Raw genomic sequence first — 21,224 nt, 5'->3', positions numbered from 1 at the left:
TTATTTGTTGTGAAGAGCCCAGTGTAAAAAGACACAGCCAGCCCAAGTAATACTTCTCGGAGATAAAAGCCCTGTAAGTCAGTCTGTGGGTTCAGACGACGCATGCGCGTCGAAAGACGGCTTCACCATAGTCTGTCACCCAAAATGTTCCCCCGGGTGAGACAATGGCAGTGGCGGCCTCCGAACCACACGCGGCAGCGCTGTGCATCCCCGACACATCAGTAGCTTAAATCTCTGAACACACCCGGGGTTGGGGCGGATACCCGCACGGCACACCTGCTGCGTACGATGAGCCAAACACCGCGTTTAACCAAACACGCACCGCTATGGCGGATGAAGGGTTTCCGTCACAATTTGAAAGTCGTTCCCGGATTTGGCGACAATTCCGATTGGTCTGCTTCGGAAGCGCAAACTCATTTTATCCAAAAATGTATCCTCTTGAAATTATCACATTGCTGTCACAAACATGACGTCAGCACATGTCCACGAGGATGTCATTCACTTCCTATCCCTGCCGTCCGTGGTAGTCCATGAAGAACCGCGACATGTGCTTGATGTACCTGGTCTGACGCTCATAACACGTCCTCAGGAGAGCCTCCCACGAGATGTCGTCGCGCTGCGCAGGGTATCCCCTGTCCGACGCGGCACCAGGCCCGCCCCAACCGTGCTGATACTCAGGGTACGAAGAGTTACATCCAGTTGAGTAGCTCCAGAAGTGAGCACGACTCGCAGGTCCACGGCTAGTCCAGGGCCTCGGATACGACGCGTGCCATGCCGGATGGTGCGCATCCCACGAATACTGGTCTTCATCCGGCCCTGGAGGGCGGCGCCAAGCCCAGGGGTTCGCGTACTCACCCCGACTCCAAGGGCCATAACCCGACCACGGGTTCGGATACGCCGTGTGTCCCTGAGCGACATAAGCGCTCCTCGGATCCGGGTACCCGCTCCCTGGCGGTCCGTACCCAGCCCAGGGGGGTGATTGACCCGCACCGCTCGCGGGACCCGGCCCCGTCCAGTCTCCCGCTCCCGCACCGGCCCAGCTCCCCGGGTGCCCCGCGCCCGCCGACGGGGGGCCGCCGGCCCACGGTGGGGGTCCGCCCGGGGCCCACGGCGGCGGACCCGTGCAGGGCCCCCACTCCTCACCCCGCCAGGCGTCACCCGCTCCGCCCTCGTGGGCCACGTCGGTTCCCTGAACAGCCCCAGCCTCCTCGTCCTCGTCCTCGTCCTCGTCCTCGTCCTCGGCTTCGTCGTCCGACACCTCGCCGCTCGACGAGTCGGGGCGCGGCCCCTGGCGGGCGGCGGCGCGCGCCAGCCGTTCCTCGGCCACCTGGCGGCGCAGCTGGCGCTGGAATGAAGCCGCCTCCTCCTCCGTGGTCGCCAGCTGACGAATCTCTGCATCGGCGTCGCCGGTGGCGCCACCTACCGCGGGTCCTGCCTTGGTGGTGGTGCCGCTCACATTCTTGCCGTTGTTAGGAATAGCACCGCGGACGACGCTGACAGAAGGCGGAGCGCAGATGGCGCCATCCGCGTTTGGTGACGCACAGGTGGCAGTGCCGGCGGATGCCGCGCCAGCACCACCAGCAGCGGCAGCGAGCGGTCGGGCCAGGGAGGTAGCACCAGCACTGGCAGACGGAGCTCTGACGTCAGCACTGACCGCTTGTCCAGTTACGACAGGGTGACGACCAGCCGAAATTACTTCCGACTCGGTTTTACTGTGCTGAGGCACTGCGGCACGCTTGGTCGCTTTGACGGCAGCGACAGGACCGGTAATGTGAAGTGCGAAGCTCTCCATGATGTCTGTAAGCGTAGTCTCAACCTTATCGCCGAATCGGGAAAGCACTTTGCCGACACCGCGCTCGCGCATTGAAGCGACTATCTTTCCGTAACGTTTCGCGTCAGCATCCTGCTTGAACTTCAGGTACTCAGCCAGTGTGGCGAGATCCTCTTCAGTCAGAGAATTCACCCTGCGCGGATTTAGTTTGCCCACGACCTCTCGCAAGCGTGCCTCGTCCACGTGCATCGTCTCCTCTATACTCGCATCCAGTGTCTCTCGCCCACCTTCCAGCTGGGGAGCAGTCTGATTTCCAGCCCCGCCGTGCGCCCGCATCTCCCCAGCGTCTCCGTCTCCGTCTCCATCGTCGCTACCCACCCCCGTCCGCCCCTCCCGCACGTCTCCATCTCCGTCTCCGGAGCTCCAGTCGTCCCGCTGCCGCTCCTGATCTCGCTTGTATGCCTCCAGCAGCGCCGAGAAGCTGTCTCCGCTGTCGCTGTCCGCCGCCGTGTCCGCACGCGCGCCGGCCGCTTGCCCCGTGCGCCTCGGCGTGTCCCAGTCCTGGCGGCGTCGCGGTACATCACCACCCGCCTGCTGGTCCTCAGACTTCCGTTGGCCGCCGGCCCCGGCCGCCTCACACACAGCCTCCTCTCGTGAGACCTCATCGTCTGCCGCCACTGCGCGGTCGCGCCGCGGCGCGCCTGTGTCGCCCTCCGGCGCGCGCTCCGGCTGTGGGGGAGGCCGGCCGGGCGTCCGTCGCCCCCGCCCCGCCACCGCACGCTCCCAGCCGTCCGCCGCCGCCTCGAGGCGCGCCCCCCTCCGCCCGCTGGTCGGGCACGGGCGGCGGTGGGCGGCGGCGGCGCGCCACGCGGATCTTCCGCCCGCTGCTGCCGGCCGGCGCCGCCTCGTCCGCCTCCGGCGCCGGCCGCGTCCCCGGCGCCTGCTCACCCCCCGTTGGACTCCGTTCGTCTGGCGACTGCCCGCCCGGGCGGGTTGGTGCGTGCGCTGAGGCGCCGCCCGCGTCAGGCGCGTCAGCGGGAGGTCCACCACTGGACTCTGTGGGGGGCGTTCTTCGCGACTTTCCCGCAGCGTCGCCCGCCGCCGGCCTGGTGTGCCCATTGACCTTCGTCTTCGTCGCGTTCGCCTTCGCCTCCTCGCCTGCCGCCGGTTCCTCACCCTCCACTACGAACTCCGCCCATCCCTCCGTCGTGCACGTCTTCAGATCGTGCGGCAGGCTCTCCGGCAGCCGCAATGGCGCCACGCCGGCCGCCTCGGCCACGGTGGCGAGCCGCCGCTCCTCCTCGCCGGCAGCCACGAGCGCCACGGCCGCGCCGCGACTGCCGTACCGACCGGCGCGGCCCACGCGGTGCAGGTACGTGGCGCCGTCCCACGGCACGTCCAGCTGCACGACCAGGTCGGCGTGCTCGCTGTCGACGCCGCGCGCGCCGAGGTCGGTGGCGACCAGCACGCGGCAGCGGAGGGAGGTGAGGCGGGCCAGCGCCTCCAGCCGGCGCTCCTGGCTCAGCGCCGAGGAGAGGTGGGTGCTCGGCCAGCCGCGCGCCGTCAGCTGGGTCGACAGCGTCTCCGCCCTGTCGAGACAGCGGACCGAGGCTGGAAGAGCGTGGATTGGAGACGCAGGACGTGATGATGACGGCGATTCTGGTGCACGCGTATCCACTGTGCCAAGGTTTAACACGGGCCAGGTCTCTGCATCATGGACGAAAAACGCTCTCTCCGGTCGCAACTCAACAACAACAACAACAACAACCAAAACTCCGGCCGCAAAAGAGCCTTATGGGACTCGCGCTGTCGGAGAGGGATGTGAGGGCCACTCCGCTCTACGTATCCAGACATGGAAGGGATACATGAACATACACGAGACGAAGCTGCCCACAGCAAGAACATACACGAGACGGAGCTACCCACAGCAAGAACATACACGAGACGAAGCTGCCCACGGCAAGTTCCAGTGTGCGCGGGCGCACCACACATCAAAATATTCGTTACTCTCAGCCCTTGGGCTATCTTAGTGAACCGACAAACTCATGCAGTAGATCGCTGGCAGATCCCTGATCGGTCAGCGAGGGCTCCACACGAACACCAGGTGAAGCATCTCCCTTCACCTCGTCTGGTGGTTGGAGAAGACGAGACACTGGGTGAAGCTGACGGTGGAAAGCAGGTGCACCAGCGCGTCCAGCTTGAGCTTCAGCTGCTTCTGCACCAAAGGCTGGTATGGCACGGTCAGCACGTACTGACGGATGCCGAGCAGGGCGGATGAGGACTTGCCGAGTCTGTCAAACCAGCGTCGACGGTTAGTCTGGACTTTCTCACACCAAACGGTTCGTATGTTTTGAAGGGCGGACATCAGTGACACATCAAACAGGAAGATTCGGACATGAAGCCAGCTAGAGTAGCGACAAGGTTCACAAGATAGGGCGTTTTACGAGATATCTACAGATAAAATGAATGACACGTTAACACCCCCATATCTCAAAACCAAATATCATTGCACATATTGTCAGTTCCAAGATGGCCTGCAACTCCAGTACCACCTTCGTAAACGACATCGTTGCCTTCGACCCTCGACCGACTTTCGCGCTGATGTCGCCCTGGCGCTCAGCGAACATTAAAACTACAAAACTATTGCCCATTCGACAACTTTAAAAATCATGAGACTGATCAGCAGTAAGTTCCTGAAACCTATGCCGGTCGAAAACCTCAATGAACAGCCAGTACAGAACATTGGATCGTGCGTGCGGTGACGAAAAGATAGCCCACGACTCAGTCCAACCGGGAACTCAGGAGCACTCAGAGCACAGACCTGACGAAGGTCGGTGTGCGCATGTACCGCGCCAGCAGGTCGGCCAGCGTCTCCGGGTAGGTGGCGCTCAGAGCAACCATCTGCTTGCTGGCTGGCAGGGTGGAGTAGATGAAGCTGAAAGCGTGGCACAATCTGGTCGGCTGGACCACGCACTTTTGGCGACGAGGCAACGCATGACCCTGTTTCGTTCTGTGCAAATGAGACCGCTCTGAGACAACTTGATGAGTCGACGGTCGCCAGATCCAGATAGGTAGGTATAGGCATGCTATCTAGGGATAAGGATGGGGATCAACAGGGATGCACTTGAAGATAGGTATAGGGATGTATGAGATGTATCTAACAACGCGCTAGTCCTATACCTTAAAAATCGAGCCGACGGCATATCCCGCACGCATGCCTGGCCGAAACCTGGCGACCGATACAATGATTGGGGCATAGGGGACGGCACTACCAGCACCAAGCAACGCCTGCTCCAGCGCTCAGTGCAGTCAGGATGTTCAGGTGGCGTTCTCTGATCTTCTGTAGGTCCGATCTGAGCTCGATCTAGTTTACTTCAGCAGTGCGAATGCGGCAGCGTTAATTGCCGCGGGGACTGGGGTTCTCCCGATCAAATAATGCAGTGTGAGCGTGCCAAATGGAGTTGAAAATGCCGTAAGAGATGGTTCCCCAGGCGCGATTTCGTGACAAAAAAGACTTCAACACATCCAATATGCACAAGAAACACCAGAAGACTAGGAGCATGTCTATCAGACAAAAACAACAGGTGCCATAACAGGCACATACCATTCACATAATTGCCTCCAGTACGTCCCAGTTGCCCAGTCTCCCAGCCAACCAAGCGTGGGCAGGACATCAATGGGTCCGTTCCGCTAGTGCCAGCGCCTCACTTGATGTCGTCGACGAACGCGTCCTCCATCAACTTGTCGGCTTCGTCCATGACGAACAGGCGGACGGCGTCCGTGTTTAGCGCCTCGCTGTCCACCAGCTGACGCACGCGACCTGCAGCGGTGGGACGGGATATCATTCCCATCCATGAGCCCCTGGGGGGCCGGGACTTATCAATGGTAGATGTCCAAAGGAGCACCCTCCAGTGTTCAAAACTAGTCATCTGAGTGACAACGTTTTAGGCACACACGTCCTCGGAATGACTCTCGCATGCGACGCCCGCAAGCAGTCATGTAAGGCATATCTGTGCCTACAACTTCCGAAAAAAAACACGCCTCTATAATAAGCTACCGTTTGAAGCCCACTTGAATGCGTTGAAAAGCCGTTGCCGCCCCGGCCGGAGCCCCGTTCTATGCACGGCGTCCTCGACGTCAGTCCCCACGCTATCTGACCAGCGTATCACCTGTTCCAGCAAACGGGGTTGGGGGGGGGGGGGGTTGTTGAGGGCGGTGACGGGAGGAGGGAGGGGGAGAAGGCAGGCGAGTTCTAACGTCGCACCCACCTGGTGTGCCCACGGCGACCTGGCAGCGGCGCAGATTGGCCACGTCCTGCGCGAGCGGCAGTCCGCCAATGAGCGTGTGGACCGCCAGACCTGGACACACACGGGGACGGTTGAAGCGGAGACGTTACAAGCTCGCACGAGTTGCCAAAGGCGGCACGGCGACGTGGGGAACGAGACATGCCGGCGCCAGGACGTTGGAGTGACGCGGTCCGAGCGGCGCGCGGAGAGAGTATGGACGCTGAGATAACGGAGCAAAAACGACGGAGAATTGAGCCAAGGCAGATGTGCAACGGTGTCGGAACAGCAGGGGAGCCCAAACAGGGCCAGGACATAGCCGAGCAAAACCAGCAGGGCAATGGAGCGCAACAGGAAGACAGCACAGTCCAGACGGCGGGATCATGGGGCGAGAACGACAGGATCACGGGGTCAAAAAGAACGACGACAGGTTCAAAAGGAACTATCCCGGCATCAAAGTTCTGAGTAAATGAGTCAAAACGGCCAGATTGGTCACCGCGGCAGTGCCAACAGGGAAAATCTCTGATATGTGTGGTAAAACCAATATAAGAAGATAATACCACATAATTAACACCACACAGAGCAGCTGCCTTCCAACCTTCAAATTGCAGCTCCCCCCCCCCCCCCCGTGGGTCAGCTCGCGGGCTTTTTCGCCACAGCCAGCCCCTCAGGGAACTCGCATAACCCAGCGCGGCCGAGCTGCGGTGCGCCGGTGGCGCCACCTACCCGGCACGTGCGACCCGATGGCGGCCACAACCTGCGCCACCTGGACGGCCACCTCGCGCGTGGGCGCCAGCACCAGCGCCTGGCAGCGGCCGGACGGCGCCGCCGCCGCCAGCAGCTCCAGCGCCAGCACCGCCAGCACGCACGTCTTGCCCGTGCCCGACTTGGCCTGCACGATCAGATCTGCGGCGTCGGGAGGGGCAGGGGGCGGGGCAGTGTCAGACGCCGCGACCGCCGGGGTGTAATAAAGAAAACAAAGGCAACACATGAGCGCAGGCTCTCACATTCAAAAGCACACATTACACCAAAACATTACTTGCAATGTGTGATGCTGCCAGGCTAGAGCAGACCGTCCCAAAGAATACGGGGCACATGAACTTCAGGTGGTGGGCGAATGCTTGTCAGTTCAGAGGGCAATGATTCAGGTTGCGCAGCACTAGACCATGCTGAGTGAACTAATCAAACACGAAAACATATTTTGGTAATGGTCATGTACACAAAAAGTAAATTTAAATAACAAAAAACAACTCAAATTAACTCAGACTTGTGCACCCATTAACTTGTGACCTTCTTATCATAAACAACCGGTTCGATGTCAGTGGGTAACAGCTGTATCGCGCAGTTGTATTGCACACTGCAAAGTTGTAACATACACAGGGTTGTGACGGCATGTTAATGTTGCTCACACAGCACAGATAGCCTGTTTTCATGTCATAAAAGGACGCTGCATTTACGAACAATTCTGCCCTGCCAACAATATATAATCTTACAACACCCCTCTCCTCTCCCATTCGTCCACATCACACCCCACCGCCATCGCGCACTCCAAGTCAGTGCTTCAGCCCTTTATAACATCACCTCTGCCTGGTGCAGACTTTCCACTCTCCCATGCTGACCGCCCAGCCGGCCGCACTCCCCCTTCCCGCCACTAACCGACGCCGCAACGACCGATCGGGATGGCGCGCAGCTGAATGGGAGACGGCCGCTCGAAGTCGCCCTTCCCCCCCCCCCCCCCCCCCCCTCATCCCGACACTAACCGACGCCGCAGCGACCGAGCGGGATGGCGCGCAGCTGGATGGGCGACGGCCGCTCGAAGCCGGCCTGCTGCAGACCAAGCAGCACCGGCTCCGACAGCAGCAGACCGGCGAACGTCACGTCCTCCGAGACACGCACGTCCGCCGTGCGCTCCTTGGCCGCCAGGCGGTGCGCCGGCCGCGAGGTGTCGCCACCGGCGGCGGCGCCGGCCGGCATCGCGGCGCTGGCGGGAGAGAGGCGGTCACGGTCGTGGCTCACCACCAGTGTTGAAGGTCAGGTCAGAAGGTCAGGTCAGAAGGTCAGGTCAGAAGGTCAGGTCAGAAGGTCAGAACTGGCACAGTGTTAGATGCCTGGATTGGGGAAGCTTTGTTTATTTCCATTTTTGGTTTGCCTTGTTTATTCCTAAGCACTGCTGCATATCTAGAGTAGGATGTTAATGAAATGTTGCATACAAAGGCAATATTACAACTTTTCTTTAAGGAAGGTGTGTCACATCCCACTTGAGTATCATTATACCACTGGTCACACTAATGTGTGGGTGGCGGCCTTGCTTAGCTGCTGGCAAAGTGTGCATCACAAAAGCCAGGGCAAATCAAGATGAATGCCTTTTGGTGTTATCATATCATCCAAAACTGTTCAAATTCTAATGCAAACAGAAAAATGTAACTGTTTAACTTCAACTTTGGGCAGTCTCAGCTAAAAATGCAGGACACCAAATTTCAGTCATGTGCATCACAGGTGCATTTATTCACGTCAACAATTTGAGAGGCCAAAGCTGAGGAACAAAAAAGCTAACCCCCCAAATATGTATCTCATCATTTGATCCCAATTTATGTTGATGAATAACAAGATTCTTTTTTGATGATTTCTTCTATTGATGGCTGCTTTATTTGAGCAGCATCATAATAAACTTCAGATACTGCTCAAGATACAGACATCAACTAATGAGAAGTGCAGCATCATATTGCTGCAACATAACATTTCTATCATATCGCAACATCATATTTAGCTACTTAGACCCATACAATCGGTATCCAAAAGTTAGCTACACTGAGAAAAAGCAAACACCTGCTGCCATGATTCACTGGGACAGCCTCGATAAATGAGCATCATGCCGTCAGTGTTACGGTCAGGGTGTACTTTCCTACCTAATGTTAGAAAAAATCATTGTACACCATTCGCCGTGTTTAAGGCAGGACATATTGTAAATAATCTCAAAACAGGTAGAATCATGCTCCTACCTTCGAATTTCAATAACTTAGATGGCGGGCCCCCGAGCGCCGCGCGCACCGCACCGCCTGGACTCCCCAGCGCCGTTTCTGCGTTGCCGTTGCGTAAATACAATATTTCTGCTTACCAAGAACTCTACAAAATGTACCGGACCAAAGTAAACCATTCGTCGTGTTTAAGGCAGGACATATCGTAAATAATTACAAAACAGGTAGATTCATGATCTTGCCTTCAATTTTTTATAATTACGATGACGAGCTCCCGAGCGTCGCACACACACAGCACCCGCGACACCGGCGCCATTACTGCGCGGGTCACAATATTACTGCGCATCAAGCAGCATCAAGAACCATAAAGGCACTCGGGAGCTCGCTATCGTATTCACTAAAATTCGAGGGTAGGAGCATGATTCTATCTGTTTTGAATTTATTTACGATATGTTCCGCCTTAAACACGACGAATGGTTTACCTTGGTCCCGTACATTTTGTAGAGTTCTTGGTAAGCAGAAATATTGTATTTACGAACGGCAACGCAGAAACGGCGCTGGGGAGTCCAGGCGGTGCGGTGCGCGCGGCGCTCGGGAGCCCGCCATCGAAGTTATTGAAACTTGAAGGTAGGAGCATGATTCTACCTGTTTTGAGATTATTTACGATATGTGCCGCCTTAAACACGACAAATGGTGTGCAATGATTTTTTCTAACATTAGGTAGGAAAGTACACCTACACCAGTGTTACAGATGAAAATCTGCCATTGTTATCATAATCTTGTTTTGAAGATAAAATGATGGATCTCCTAAATATGACCCTGTTTAAAATTATTGCTCCTTCATGTCTTGGATTGTTAACTAATGTACAATGTGTTCTTGCATCATGAGAAAAAAAGTTGATGGCAACATATGTGTATGACTTAAAGCTCATGTACTTAAATGTGTGCATTGCACTCATGGGCTGATTTATTATATTACTGGCAGTCATTTGTGCCAAAAATAAACAACTATTCCTCTTTGTCTCATATGTTGCTAAATCGATGAGGGCAAAGCCATCAAATTATCATGTGTCAGCAAAAGAATAGCAATACACAGCTTTACCTCAATGGTTAACGCAATATCCCACACTACAAAACGAACATGTCAGTTAGGGGCCATGAATGAAAAATGAAATGCTCCACATACCGTCTTATTTACTGCCTACTTGGACGTCTGAAAAAATCGTTCACAACCAGCAATCACAGCCCGAGCGTGCCACCGCAACAACCCGCGGCACTAGTAAGAGCTGACGCGCGAGCACTACCCCCATGCGTTTCGTCCTCCTCGTGCGTGAAGCCTGGGAGTTACATGTCAGCGCGGTCCGCGCAACGTTCGGGCGCGCCAGCCAGAATCGTCTCAAAGGCGTCACTTTGAAAGGTATTAACGTTCCCAAGAAGCTTTTAAATTATACTCATCTAGAGTTTTTGTGACCACTAGGTGGCACTGACAATTAGAGCTCAGAACCGTCCTACCCTCTTGTCAAGGCGTGGTTGATTAAGGCTCTGTGCATGAAAATATTTGTGCTAACTGAAAAGGAAATGAGAGACGAAACGTCTTTCAGGGCACTCGACGATTTCTTTGTTCGATTGTCCAAACAAGAACCATGGGTCTGTTAAATATAATGAATCACTTTGGTCCAGGGGCAGTGGAATATTGCTACCACGTCGAAGGGCCGACTACCATTTTGGTTACTTCGTTCTAGTCAACAACCATGGGACTAATTCTAAATTTCCAGAAAGTTTTTAGGAGATACCACCGCCCCCGAGCCCCCTAGATCTCATGTCCCTGCCTAGTAGTAGTCCCTGCAGAGCGGGGGTCATGTGCCCCCTATGGTTCCGAAGCGCCAGGTGAGATTTTTAAAGATACTTTGTCCAATTTGAAATACATTTGCTGAGGCACAGTGTGCAACCATGCGCACGCAATGCGCTTGTGCGAATGCTGTCTGCTGGGAAGGTCAATCGCTCATCGACCAAGAGGACCTTTTTTGCTCGGATCACCCCCTAACATAGGAGTGCTAAAAGTGTCCCACCTGCCAGTTGCGTGAAGACCAAAATACGGCGGCCTTCGAAAAACACTTATAATTGGACGCGAAAACTGCAACTGCATGCTTTCCATAGCAATAGTGTAAAACAGTCATATCCCGGTACAACACATTCCTCGGATTCTGGTTTCGGTTTCATTCCTCCGATACCATATCGTGTCACTCAAGCTGAATGTCCGGCCGCAGCGGTAATTCCAAAGATACGGCATCCAATTTTAAACACATTTACTACCGCGCGGAGGGTGCAGCTGTAGCCGTGGCCAACCACACCCTCGCTCACGGTGAAACTATATTAATGTCCTGCTCCGTCCACGCGGGCCGCCGTAACACACAGTCTCCGCTCGCTCCGCCGTTCGCCAGCTCCTGTGTCCCGACCCGGCGGTGCCCGAGGGCACGAGCCGGCCGGGAGCCCTGACACATAGGCAGCCCGCAACGCACCAGGCTGCGGCCGCCCGGCCATGCCACACAACCATGCGCGCGCGTGCGCAATTGTTGGAGCACTCTCGGCCGATCAGGTAACTTGGTCATCTGGTAAAATGACTAGTTTCAGTGAACCCCCCACGACGCTTAGCTAAATGCGGCCGGCTTCCCGTATCTAGATGGTCAGAATGCCGCGTCCGCGAGAAAAATATTTATAATAGCGTGTGTAGAGTGCGACTGTGTGCTTTGGATGGATCTGGTGTACGGCTATCATCTACAGGTTTTACACACTCCGATGAGGCAATCCATTTTATTCGCCGACCCCCAAACAGCATGTCAGTCAATGCTGGCGAGCCGCCCGCAGGTGCGATTATCAAAGATACAATGCCTAATTCAAAATACTTTTCCTCGTGCACGGAGGGAGCAGCCTTGCAAACACGATGTACTTGTGGGAGCATGGACTCCTGGCTCTGTTAACTGTTCACCAGCTCAGCCCAGGGGCCACACCCGAGAAAACGCATGCGTTTTGAATACACGTTACGTCATTTCCCCTGCCACCAGCCGGCCCCTCGCCCCAACTCATCTAGCGAAACCACGCCCCTGGCCAATTAACCAGAAGCTTAAGGGTTTCCTCGTTGATAGCAAGCATCATAGTCATCCCAGTCGCACAACAGACACCATTCGCTGTCCTCCGGCCGCCTCGTGCACCCCGTTTCCCTACCCCCGCCAACATAAAGCTCTGGGGTTCCCGGAGCCGCGCGCCGCCACGCAGCCGACGAAAGCCAGGTCACGCCGCGATACAGTTGAGACCTTCATTCGACGTCGAATTGAGGGCCTTAGGTAACGCTGTCCCAGAAATTACCCCATTCTGGCGACATATCGCTTGGGATATTTAGAAAGACACAACATCCAATTTGAAATATTTCTTATCGTGCACGGATGATGCAACCATGCGCGTACGATGCAATTGTGATAGAACTAACAGCTAGCAAGTAAATTGCTCATCGGCCGGCATCACCTTTCTTATTCTCCTCAACTCTTGTAGGATGGTGTTAAGTTGCATCAGTCCTGCCCTTAAGCAGAATAAGACATCCAGGAACAAACTATAATCGCCCGCAGAGAGTGGGACTGTGCGCATTTGATAGCTGATATAGGACAATCGACTGCCAGTACACTGCACTCGTCAGAATCTGGTTCCAATTTCATTCGGTCGATCCACAGACAGCGTATTACTGCTGTAGTGCCGGCTGCAGCGCCGATTTGGAAAGATACGGCGTCTGATTTTAAATACATCTAACAGCGCGCGGAGAATGCAGCATCCTCACACGATTTTACTATGGGAGCACAATAGGCCGGCGAGGTTAACTACTAACAGGATAACATGACCTATTCTAGTCAAAGCACCTTTTGACAGCACATAGATATATGTGACCGGCCAGCCGGTAGCATGATGGCACGAGTGTGGGACGGTCAGGAAAGCATATGTTTGATCGTGCGCGAAGACTGCGACTTTGTGCATGCCGTAGAGCTGGTACAGGACCATAGGGCTGGACGCCAGAAGCTGGATGGTTAGATGGCATGCGGCTAGGTGGCAGGACAACGCATGTCCCCGACGAGGGAATCTATTTTATACGGTCGACAACCCGCCAGCACATCACTGGTTTCTGGCGGACCAGCCGAAACGGCGATTTGCAAAGATACCATGTAAATTCTTAACTACTTCTGCTTGTGCGCCGATGTTGCGGCGCACGATGTCACGCACACAGCACACGCCCGCTAAAATGGAGAAGGTTTATCAGGGAGAGTATTTCAAAGCTACCTTGGCATTTATGACGCCACAATGACGTCATTCAAATCCTGCAATGACATAAGCCATGCGGTGATCAAGGCCAATAAAAAAAAATGTCGAGGCGTTCATATCTGGCGCTCGTGAGAGCGATTTCCAGATGCAACGGGCGTCCATTGGCTCTCAATCAAAGCTGTGAAAGGTACGATGACGTAATCAAACCATGACGCGTTGAGGAGCATATTTACGACACAGAGAATTGTGCTGTCTAGAGCAGTATTTTCCAGTTAAAAGTACACCACTACCTTTTAATACTCATAAGTGAGCATGTTTCGTCATATCTGATGCTTGTATCAATATCTTCAAATGTGAGACCCTCCCTTTAAACAGCTGTCCTGCCCACAGCGTGATTGCCAGAACTGTCAAGCCCGGAAAAATGGCCTATAATCGCTTCCCAGGAGAGCGATGGTGTGCATCCGGTAACGGTGCCATAGAGCAATCAGTTGCCGATAAATCACACTCTTTCGATTCTGGCATCGATTATATTTGGTCGGCCACCGGTCAGCGCATCACTCAATGCCGGCGGGCCGGCGGCAGACGCCTCTGGTACGGAACAGGGGGCTCCGAGATTGCTTGGGCCTAAGGGTCAATTTCCCAAACTAGAGGAAGGCCGGGGTCCGCGATTTACATTGGTCAGGGCTCCCAAGTCAGTGAGTGATCCTCTGTGTCGCCCAGGGGCTTAAAGTGATTAACAAGGGTCGTGTGTCGGCAAAGGCCTCGAGTCGCCCTAAGGCTGTGTTCGAGTAGGCCCGACAGGAAGGTTGAAGGGCCTGATTGCAGTTGTAGTTGTTTACAGGTTAAGAGCTAGAACAACACGAAAAACAGATTACTTTTTCAGTTCCACCACCTGGTTCTAGCAAGACTTCGTGGTGCTGTAAAAGTTAAGCCGTTCTTAATATCAATCTAAAAATTGCAAAGGTAAAATAAACGCTCGGACTACCTCCTGAACGTACGAATTGATGCCCTAATGTTTTCAAAGCTACTTTTTCAGATACGTCACAATTTTCAAAGCTACTTTTTCAGACGCGTCACAATTTGCATTGGCCCGTCGGCCAACGTTCCGCACTTAGTGTTAGCCGCGGGTACGACGCTGCGCGGCCTCTGGAGACTGCAACGCCGGTCTTCAAGCCTCCTGTTGCTGAGGTTTGCGAGCGAGCATGTTCAGAACTGTGGTACATGCATTTTTTCACTGATCGGTTCTAGCTGACGTGGCAAATTTAAAAAACAAGCAGAGGTTGGCTATGTTCATACAAATTTTCGACCCATCTTGATCTACAATATGTGTTCACGGGATCCTCCAAATCTCGGTAGGGCCCAAATAAAAATTCTGGAAAAGCTCTTGAGTGCTATCGATGCATGCAGAGCCCACTAAACATTCATCAATTGAGGAGCGCCACTGATTTATTTCAGATATTTGTATAACGCCTGATTTATTAGTTTTTTTACTTCAAAATTCAAACGGAATCTATATTGGGGTAGCTTCCAGCTTCTCTTCAAGTTAAAGAAGGCAAAAGTTATAAAAAAAACACAGAAAACTGTGCATCTCATTAACAAGAATGCTTACATCTAAACATATTAAAGCAAGAATCAAGGATGATGAAATACGCCCAGTTATAACTATTTGTATTTCTTTAGGTGGAAAAATGACAATGACAAAGAACATAGACAGTACAATTTATAGAGAACCAATTTCTAGACGATAAAAAAACCTAGACGACAAAATTTTATCTATTTAGTACATTTGCTCCAGCAGAGCAGCATGTCATTGCCCGATTGTGTGGTGGGAACGTTTGTGTAACAGCACTCGCTTGTAGTTGTTCCATTTCCCGGGAATTGAATGGAGCATGTGGTCTTGCCGCACCATCATTTATTCTCCTTCATTCCAAAACCCTCAAACGATCATTACTGGTCGAAAGGGCTGTAATCCAAGTAACCAACCCGTTTTGAGTCTTGCATAGCATGCAAAACATAGGTTGAGGGCCAACTGACGGCTGTTACACTGAAAATCGTGGTCACGAACGCCAGATTGAACGACGCGACAGCATTATGGCCTTGGCCTTGAACGCCGCATGATCGGTGGAATGACAGGATTTAAGTGATGGCTATTATGGCGTCATGGATGCCTGGGCAACTTTTAACAGTCCGCGCATCTTTAAGGGCGTGTAGCTCAGAACCGGATACGTCTTAATAGAGACAGAGATGCAACCTGCGTCGAATCATTTCCAAAATTGCTATTTCAGTTCAACACCCCATACAAATGTGGAATACTCCCTTTGATAAGTGGGCCATGTCTGGCTATTTTTGGAGGAGCTTTTATATTTAGTAGGTCCTTTGCCAACCCTGTGCTCCCCCCACCCCCCACCCCCTCTTGCCAAGGCTGTACCCGCGTCCTTGATATCAGCAACTATTTTTTTATAATATATTTATCCACACAAGCCGCAGCAATTGGCACCTCGAATACCATTCGGTAAAAACAACATTAAAAAATTTCGACGTTACGTAAAATAGGCTGGCAACGCCACTTGTCACAGGCTTTAAAACTATTCGAAAGAACTTGCATAGGCTGTACGTGTTGATATGATTAGTAAAAACTTGTTTTCACAACAAACATGACTGGATCTGCGCCTTCCATCAATACAAACGCCAAATTTGCCCGCACTGAAGCACTGCGACTTGTACCGCACGTCTTCATGCAGCTTCGTCATGAAATTCTACCGCTGACTTTAAATTTCATAATCGCATGGTGTGAAACCACACACACATAACGTAAAGATATATTTCTTCTTCAAGCAATAGACCAGTAACCAACATGCATAAATCATGATTCTGCGGTGTTGGCACACACGCGGAAACACTGTCTCAAAACATCATGACTATTGCTCAGTATGATAGTGGACGTGGCTCAATATCTATGTTATGAACCTAGTTAGCAGCGAATATGCTGATGATTCGTCACTTACCTGTAAGACCGCGCAAAAGCAGAACAGCGAGGAGATCTAAATTCCCGGGGTGGTAAGCAACAGTTTTGTCTTTTTTCATGCGCACAAGGCTTCACGCCATAATGAAATGCAAAGCACATGACCATAATCAGCGCATAAGTTTAGGCCTCAGAACAACATCCATCAGAGTTTGTGCCTCATGTTGTGTTGATACTTTGATTCAGTACCTCGTGGGCACAATTTTATTTGTAAATTCAAACACTTACAATTACACATCGCGGGTAATGAAACATGCTCCTAGTCATCCGAGCTGACGAGTTCCAGTGGATTTCAAAATTGCGTATTGCGCGCTACATTGAATGCAAAACTGCGAAGCATTTTCAGTTTCGAACGCTCGTCTTAATGGCCTATGACTCTATGAAAGTAATACAAAATGACATAGCATCTCTTGCCACGTTGAAGAATCTCAGGGTCTTCCGTTCTTTGTGGAATCCTGGCACCCCACCCTGCCTCTAAGCGGCCTCTCGTATATCTCATTCACCTCCGGTGCCGCCGCCATCCTTTTCGGTAGCCTTGGACGTCTCCGCCTCCGCCGTCGTTTCCTGAGCCTCCGCCTCAGCTGTCGTTTCTTGATCCTTCGGCCGACTCTCCGAGGAAGCAGCCTCTCCCCCAACAGGCGGCGCCTCTTCACCAACAGCCAACGCCTCCTCCCCAACCGCCGACGACTCCCCGGCAGCATCCGACGCCTCCCGCAGCGCGGCGAGCTCATCGGCGGCGAGGACGGCGTCCTCTCCGTCCTCCCCAGGGAGGACGAGAGAGTCCTCCTGGGCCGCGTCGGAGTCGGGGACCGACTGCGAGCCGCCCGCCCCCTCCTGCGCTATCAGGTCGAAGGACACGTTCCGCAGCGGCAGCTGGGTGTCGGACGGCTGGCGGCCGGGTCCGTCCGCGGGCTCGGGACTGAACGGCACCAGGTGCAGCTCGCTGGACGAGCTGTCGCCACCTGCGGAGCCAGTCGCGCCCTCGTCACGTCGGCACAGCTGATCGGAGGGGCTCAGGCGTGACCAAACCACGTGAGGCGATTGCGCGCGAACACCAGACGCTGGTGAGAGCCCGGTCACAGACCTATCCACGTGGCCACGGGCGATTCGGGACCTTTGAAGTGATGCGTATAACGTATGGTTGATTCACAAGCGGCGCTTTAGGTCAAGGCAGAACTATTTGCACATGGAAAATTTAACCACGCCAAGGGCACGGGGTCAAGGACGAATATAGGGACTCAACATAAAAGAGGAGTGGTGGGAATCCAAGTGGGAGATCGAGGTAGCTCGTTTCGGAACAGTTTTAACTGGAGTTTTCTTTACTGTGATCTTGGAAAGCATATGCTAAGATTGTGACTTCATCTAAAAATATCATGCACACAGCGTAGGCGTAATGACGTTTCAAAAACAGAGGGCAGGCTTGGGACATACTTTGAACCTTTTCCTGACAGGCAAGCCTGGGCGACTGGGGGCGTGAGGGGCGAGAGGGGGGGGGGGGTGAAAATGGAGGACCTTGCCCCCTCTTAATCCACCATAACGCATTTGAGAGATAGGTAAATGTCCTGTTGCGATGCTATATATACAACTGCAGGTTTTTTATTAGTGCACAATTTGTCTATCTGGCTTTCCATACCATCCGGCTAACAAGATTACCCAGGGTAAACAAATTCATCCGTCTCAGCATTGCTTTCGCTGAGAAGGCAAAGTAACATAAGCAGGGCGGCATTTTGGGCCCTTCGTCTGCATTTAGTAGATTGGTGGGCATCCGCCTGCACAGTTTGCTTGTCAAAAAAGAGTCCCGGCACAGACTGGTCAGAATTTTGAACTAGAATCCATCCACAAAACCCAGGTTTTTGATAAGCCGATATTCTGGCCACTATCTTTCGGATGCGAGCTTTTGTCACAACACTTAAGGCAGAACAAACCTGAAAGTTTTGACAACGGTCTGCCAAAAAACAAGGCGACAAATGCCACAAAACCGGGATTTCTCCTGTAAAAACCGAGCCGCGGACGTAAGATCCTTTGGATACTCCTTGACTGAGCCATACACTGGCCCGCCGTTGGCAGCCCCCGCGCTGGACCGGCTGCCCGTCAGAGACGGCCGCCACCGCCAAAAGCTGGTGGTGGCCAAAAGCTCGTTGTTTATTTTGGCTTGATTTTATATTAAAATATAGATATTGGCATGCAATCAACTGTTCAGTCAAGCATTGCTCGAAGCGCCTTATGTTCTTCTGGAGTTGCAAAAAATGCCAAGAACTTATGCATTAGTCACACAAAAAGCATCAAAATAATTGCTTTTACCTGGATAGTTTGCCCCAGAATATCCCCACTCACCGGACATGGTAGAATAATATGCTACTATTTAGCGATTGTCTCCAGCACGGTTTTGGGGCTTGTGAACTGAATAATTTGGTTCGCGTGCTTATGATAACATAAAGGCAAGCTAAATACAAACCAAATCTAAAAAGTCATTGGGCCAGCTAGCGTTGCTCTCCCCCTACCTTGAAAAGGTGGGCGGAGACGTTAACATCTTAACACACACACACACACACACACACACACACACACACACACACACACACACACACACACACACACACACACACACACACACACACACACACACACACACACACACACACACACACACACACACACACACACACACACACACACACACACACACACACACACACACACACACACACACACACACACACACACACACACACACACACACACACACACACACACACACACACACACACACACACACACACACACACACACACACACACACACACACACACACACACACACACACACACACACACACACACACACACACACACACACACACACACTCACACACACACACACACACACACACACATGTACCCGCCCTTTTCCCATGGCCATAATGCAAAGCGGCAAGGCACAGCGGTGTTTGTTGCAGTTGGAAGTTGATGAAGCCGTTACTCTAAATTCACTGTCGGACCTTTACCAATCAACTGAGCCAGAGTCGCATGGTGCACCCCGCCCCGTCAGCATAACTTCGGAAGAGCCGACGACCGACCAGTCTGCAGGCACGCGACAAATCGCCCCTGAACACGTCAGATCTTATGCCGGTCAGGAATGGGAAGCCTCTGTGTCAACGGTCGAACGCGGACCAAGGTCGGCTCAGCCAGGCGGCGGTGCTGAAATAAGCCCGGCTTGAGCCGCCTCGGAGCCGGCGCGCGGGATCCCCTGCGGCAACAGAGCTCAGGGACGGCCCGGCGTAGCGTGACTGACACACCTTTCATGAAATTAATGGGAGCTCAAGACACTGCATTTCGTAACGACTGGTCGAAGAACAGGCCTCATGCATTGTAGATACGTAGCAGCGTGGACTCTGTGCCCGATCTCAGTTCCGCAGTCACTTGCCTGCGAAGTTCTGAGCAGGACAGACCATTACATGGAATATGCTGCAGGGCGACAGTCAATGTCGTGGAAGCCGACTCCGATTGCTCCGTCTGAACATGTGTGTAAAATAAACAGTTCATGAAAGGCATTCCTTCCTCGGGTTTAAGCCAACAAACCTGTTTATTAGACGAATGTCTGAGGCATCGGGCATGAGCAATAGAGTACATGAAAAGCAAGTTGTGTTATCTTCCAAGAGGAACCACATTGGGAGACACATGGCGGGCTGACCATACTCTTTCAAGCTCAAAAGTATGTGAATTGATGCTACTGCCTAAGGCTGCAATACGCTAACGTCTCTGACAAAATCATTTAAGGTCTTCATCTAGCTTGAAACGTTAGAGCAGCATCGTTATGCAGGATTTCGCAATACGGTGATGGATAGTTTACATTTTTTTACTGAGAAGTACACGTAAGCGCGCCGCAGATACGCATTTTTTTGCGCAGCTTATAACATGTTAATTAAATATAAAACATGTTATAACATGCATGACATGTTAAATATAAAAAACAGCTTGTTAATCTTCTTGCCTTCTCGTTATTCGCCGATTTTTTCGCTAGTAATGTGCATTTACATTACATATGCATTTACATTATATACATTTACATACATATATATATATATATATATATATATATATATATATATATATATATATACATATATGCATACATACATACATATACATACATACATATATATATACATATATGCATACATACATACATATACATACATATATATATATATATATATATACATATATATATACAACAGGAGCGCGTAGCCCCAATGCTCAGGAGAGGTAACGCGCTGGCGCTTTGGTAGTCCGGCAAACAGACAGGCTACATTCACACACCGACACTCACACTTCATACCGAACACACATCATCATTTCCGCACACACACCGCACTGGATTTTCGGGGCTCCTATGCAGATCAGTAAATTCGAGAGCACAGAGGCCCCGAGGTCCTAAGAATTAGTGGCCTGTATCGGAAGTGGTTCCGGGACACTTAAAGCGGCTGAACTTTCAGAATGCATGCCGATTGTTTGTTTGCCGACAACGAGCGGGCAGTCCAACACGCGAAGAAATGCTTCCAAACTCAACAAATCTCGAACAGATGAATTATTGACGCACTGCTCTCGGCCGTAACGTCAAGGACGAAAACGCTGCATGATAAAGACGACATGGCGATCTATTCGTCTTCCATTTGGCCTATGCCAAGGTCAAGCCTTTCGTAAGCATTACAGCTGTGCTTTAGGCCGCGTGGAAGCATTTCAGCACGGCTGTATCATGACAACTTTCCAAGCGTGTTCCACCATTTTTGGTGTATTTCTAGTGAAAGCACACTAGCTCCGCGTTAGCCGTCTTTCCTCTACAATTTACTTCTGAGAGTTGTCGATGCTATA

At 52.5% G+C, this 21,224-nt stretch overlaps 1 protein-coding gene across 1 annotated transcript; it reads right to left on the bottom strand.

The window, feature by feature from the left end:
• Positions 1–505: 505 nt before the first annotated feature.
• LOC119106091 (putative ATP-dependent RNA helicase DDX20) lies at positions 506–10,341 on the bottom strand. The gene is made up of 11 exons (XM_037229687.1): positions 10,216–10,341; positions 7,815–8,035; positions 6,781–6,960; positions 6,040–6,129; positions 5,480–5,591; positions 4,593–4,706; positions 3,895–4,062; positions 3,135–3,360; positions 2,150–2,332; positions 1,110–1,288; positions 506–632 (listed from the first exon to the last, which is right to left on the bottom strand). The coding sequence occupies exons 2-11, from the start codon at positions 8,026–8,028 to the stop codon at positions 506–508; spliced, it is 1,593 nt and encodes a 530-aa protein (XP_037085582.1). The 5' UTR covers positions 8,029–8,035; positions 10,216–10,341.
• Positions 10,342–21,224: the final 10,883 nt, after the last annotated feature.

This window comes from Pollicipes pollicipes, unplaced genomic scaffold (genome assembly GCF_011947565.3).
Source record: "Pollicipes pollicipes isolate AB1234 unplaced genomic scaffold, Ppol_2.1 Scaffold_6138;HRSCAF=7277_pilon_pilon_pilon, whole genome shotgun sequence".
In the NCBI taxonomy this organism is placed as follows: Eukaryota; Metazoa; Arthropoda; class Thecostraca; order Pollicipedomorpha; family Pollicipedidae; genus Pollicipes; species Pollicipes pollicipes.
Note: the sequence above shows the minus strand (reverse complement) of the source record. Positions and strands in the feature narration are given on the sequence as shown.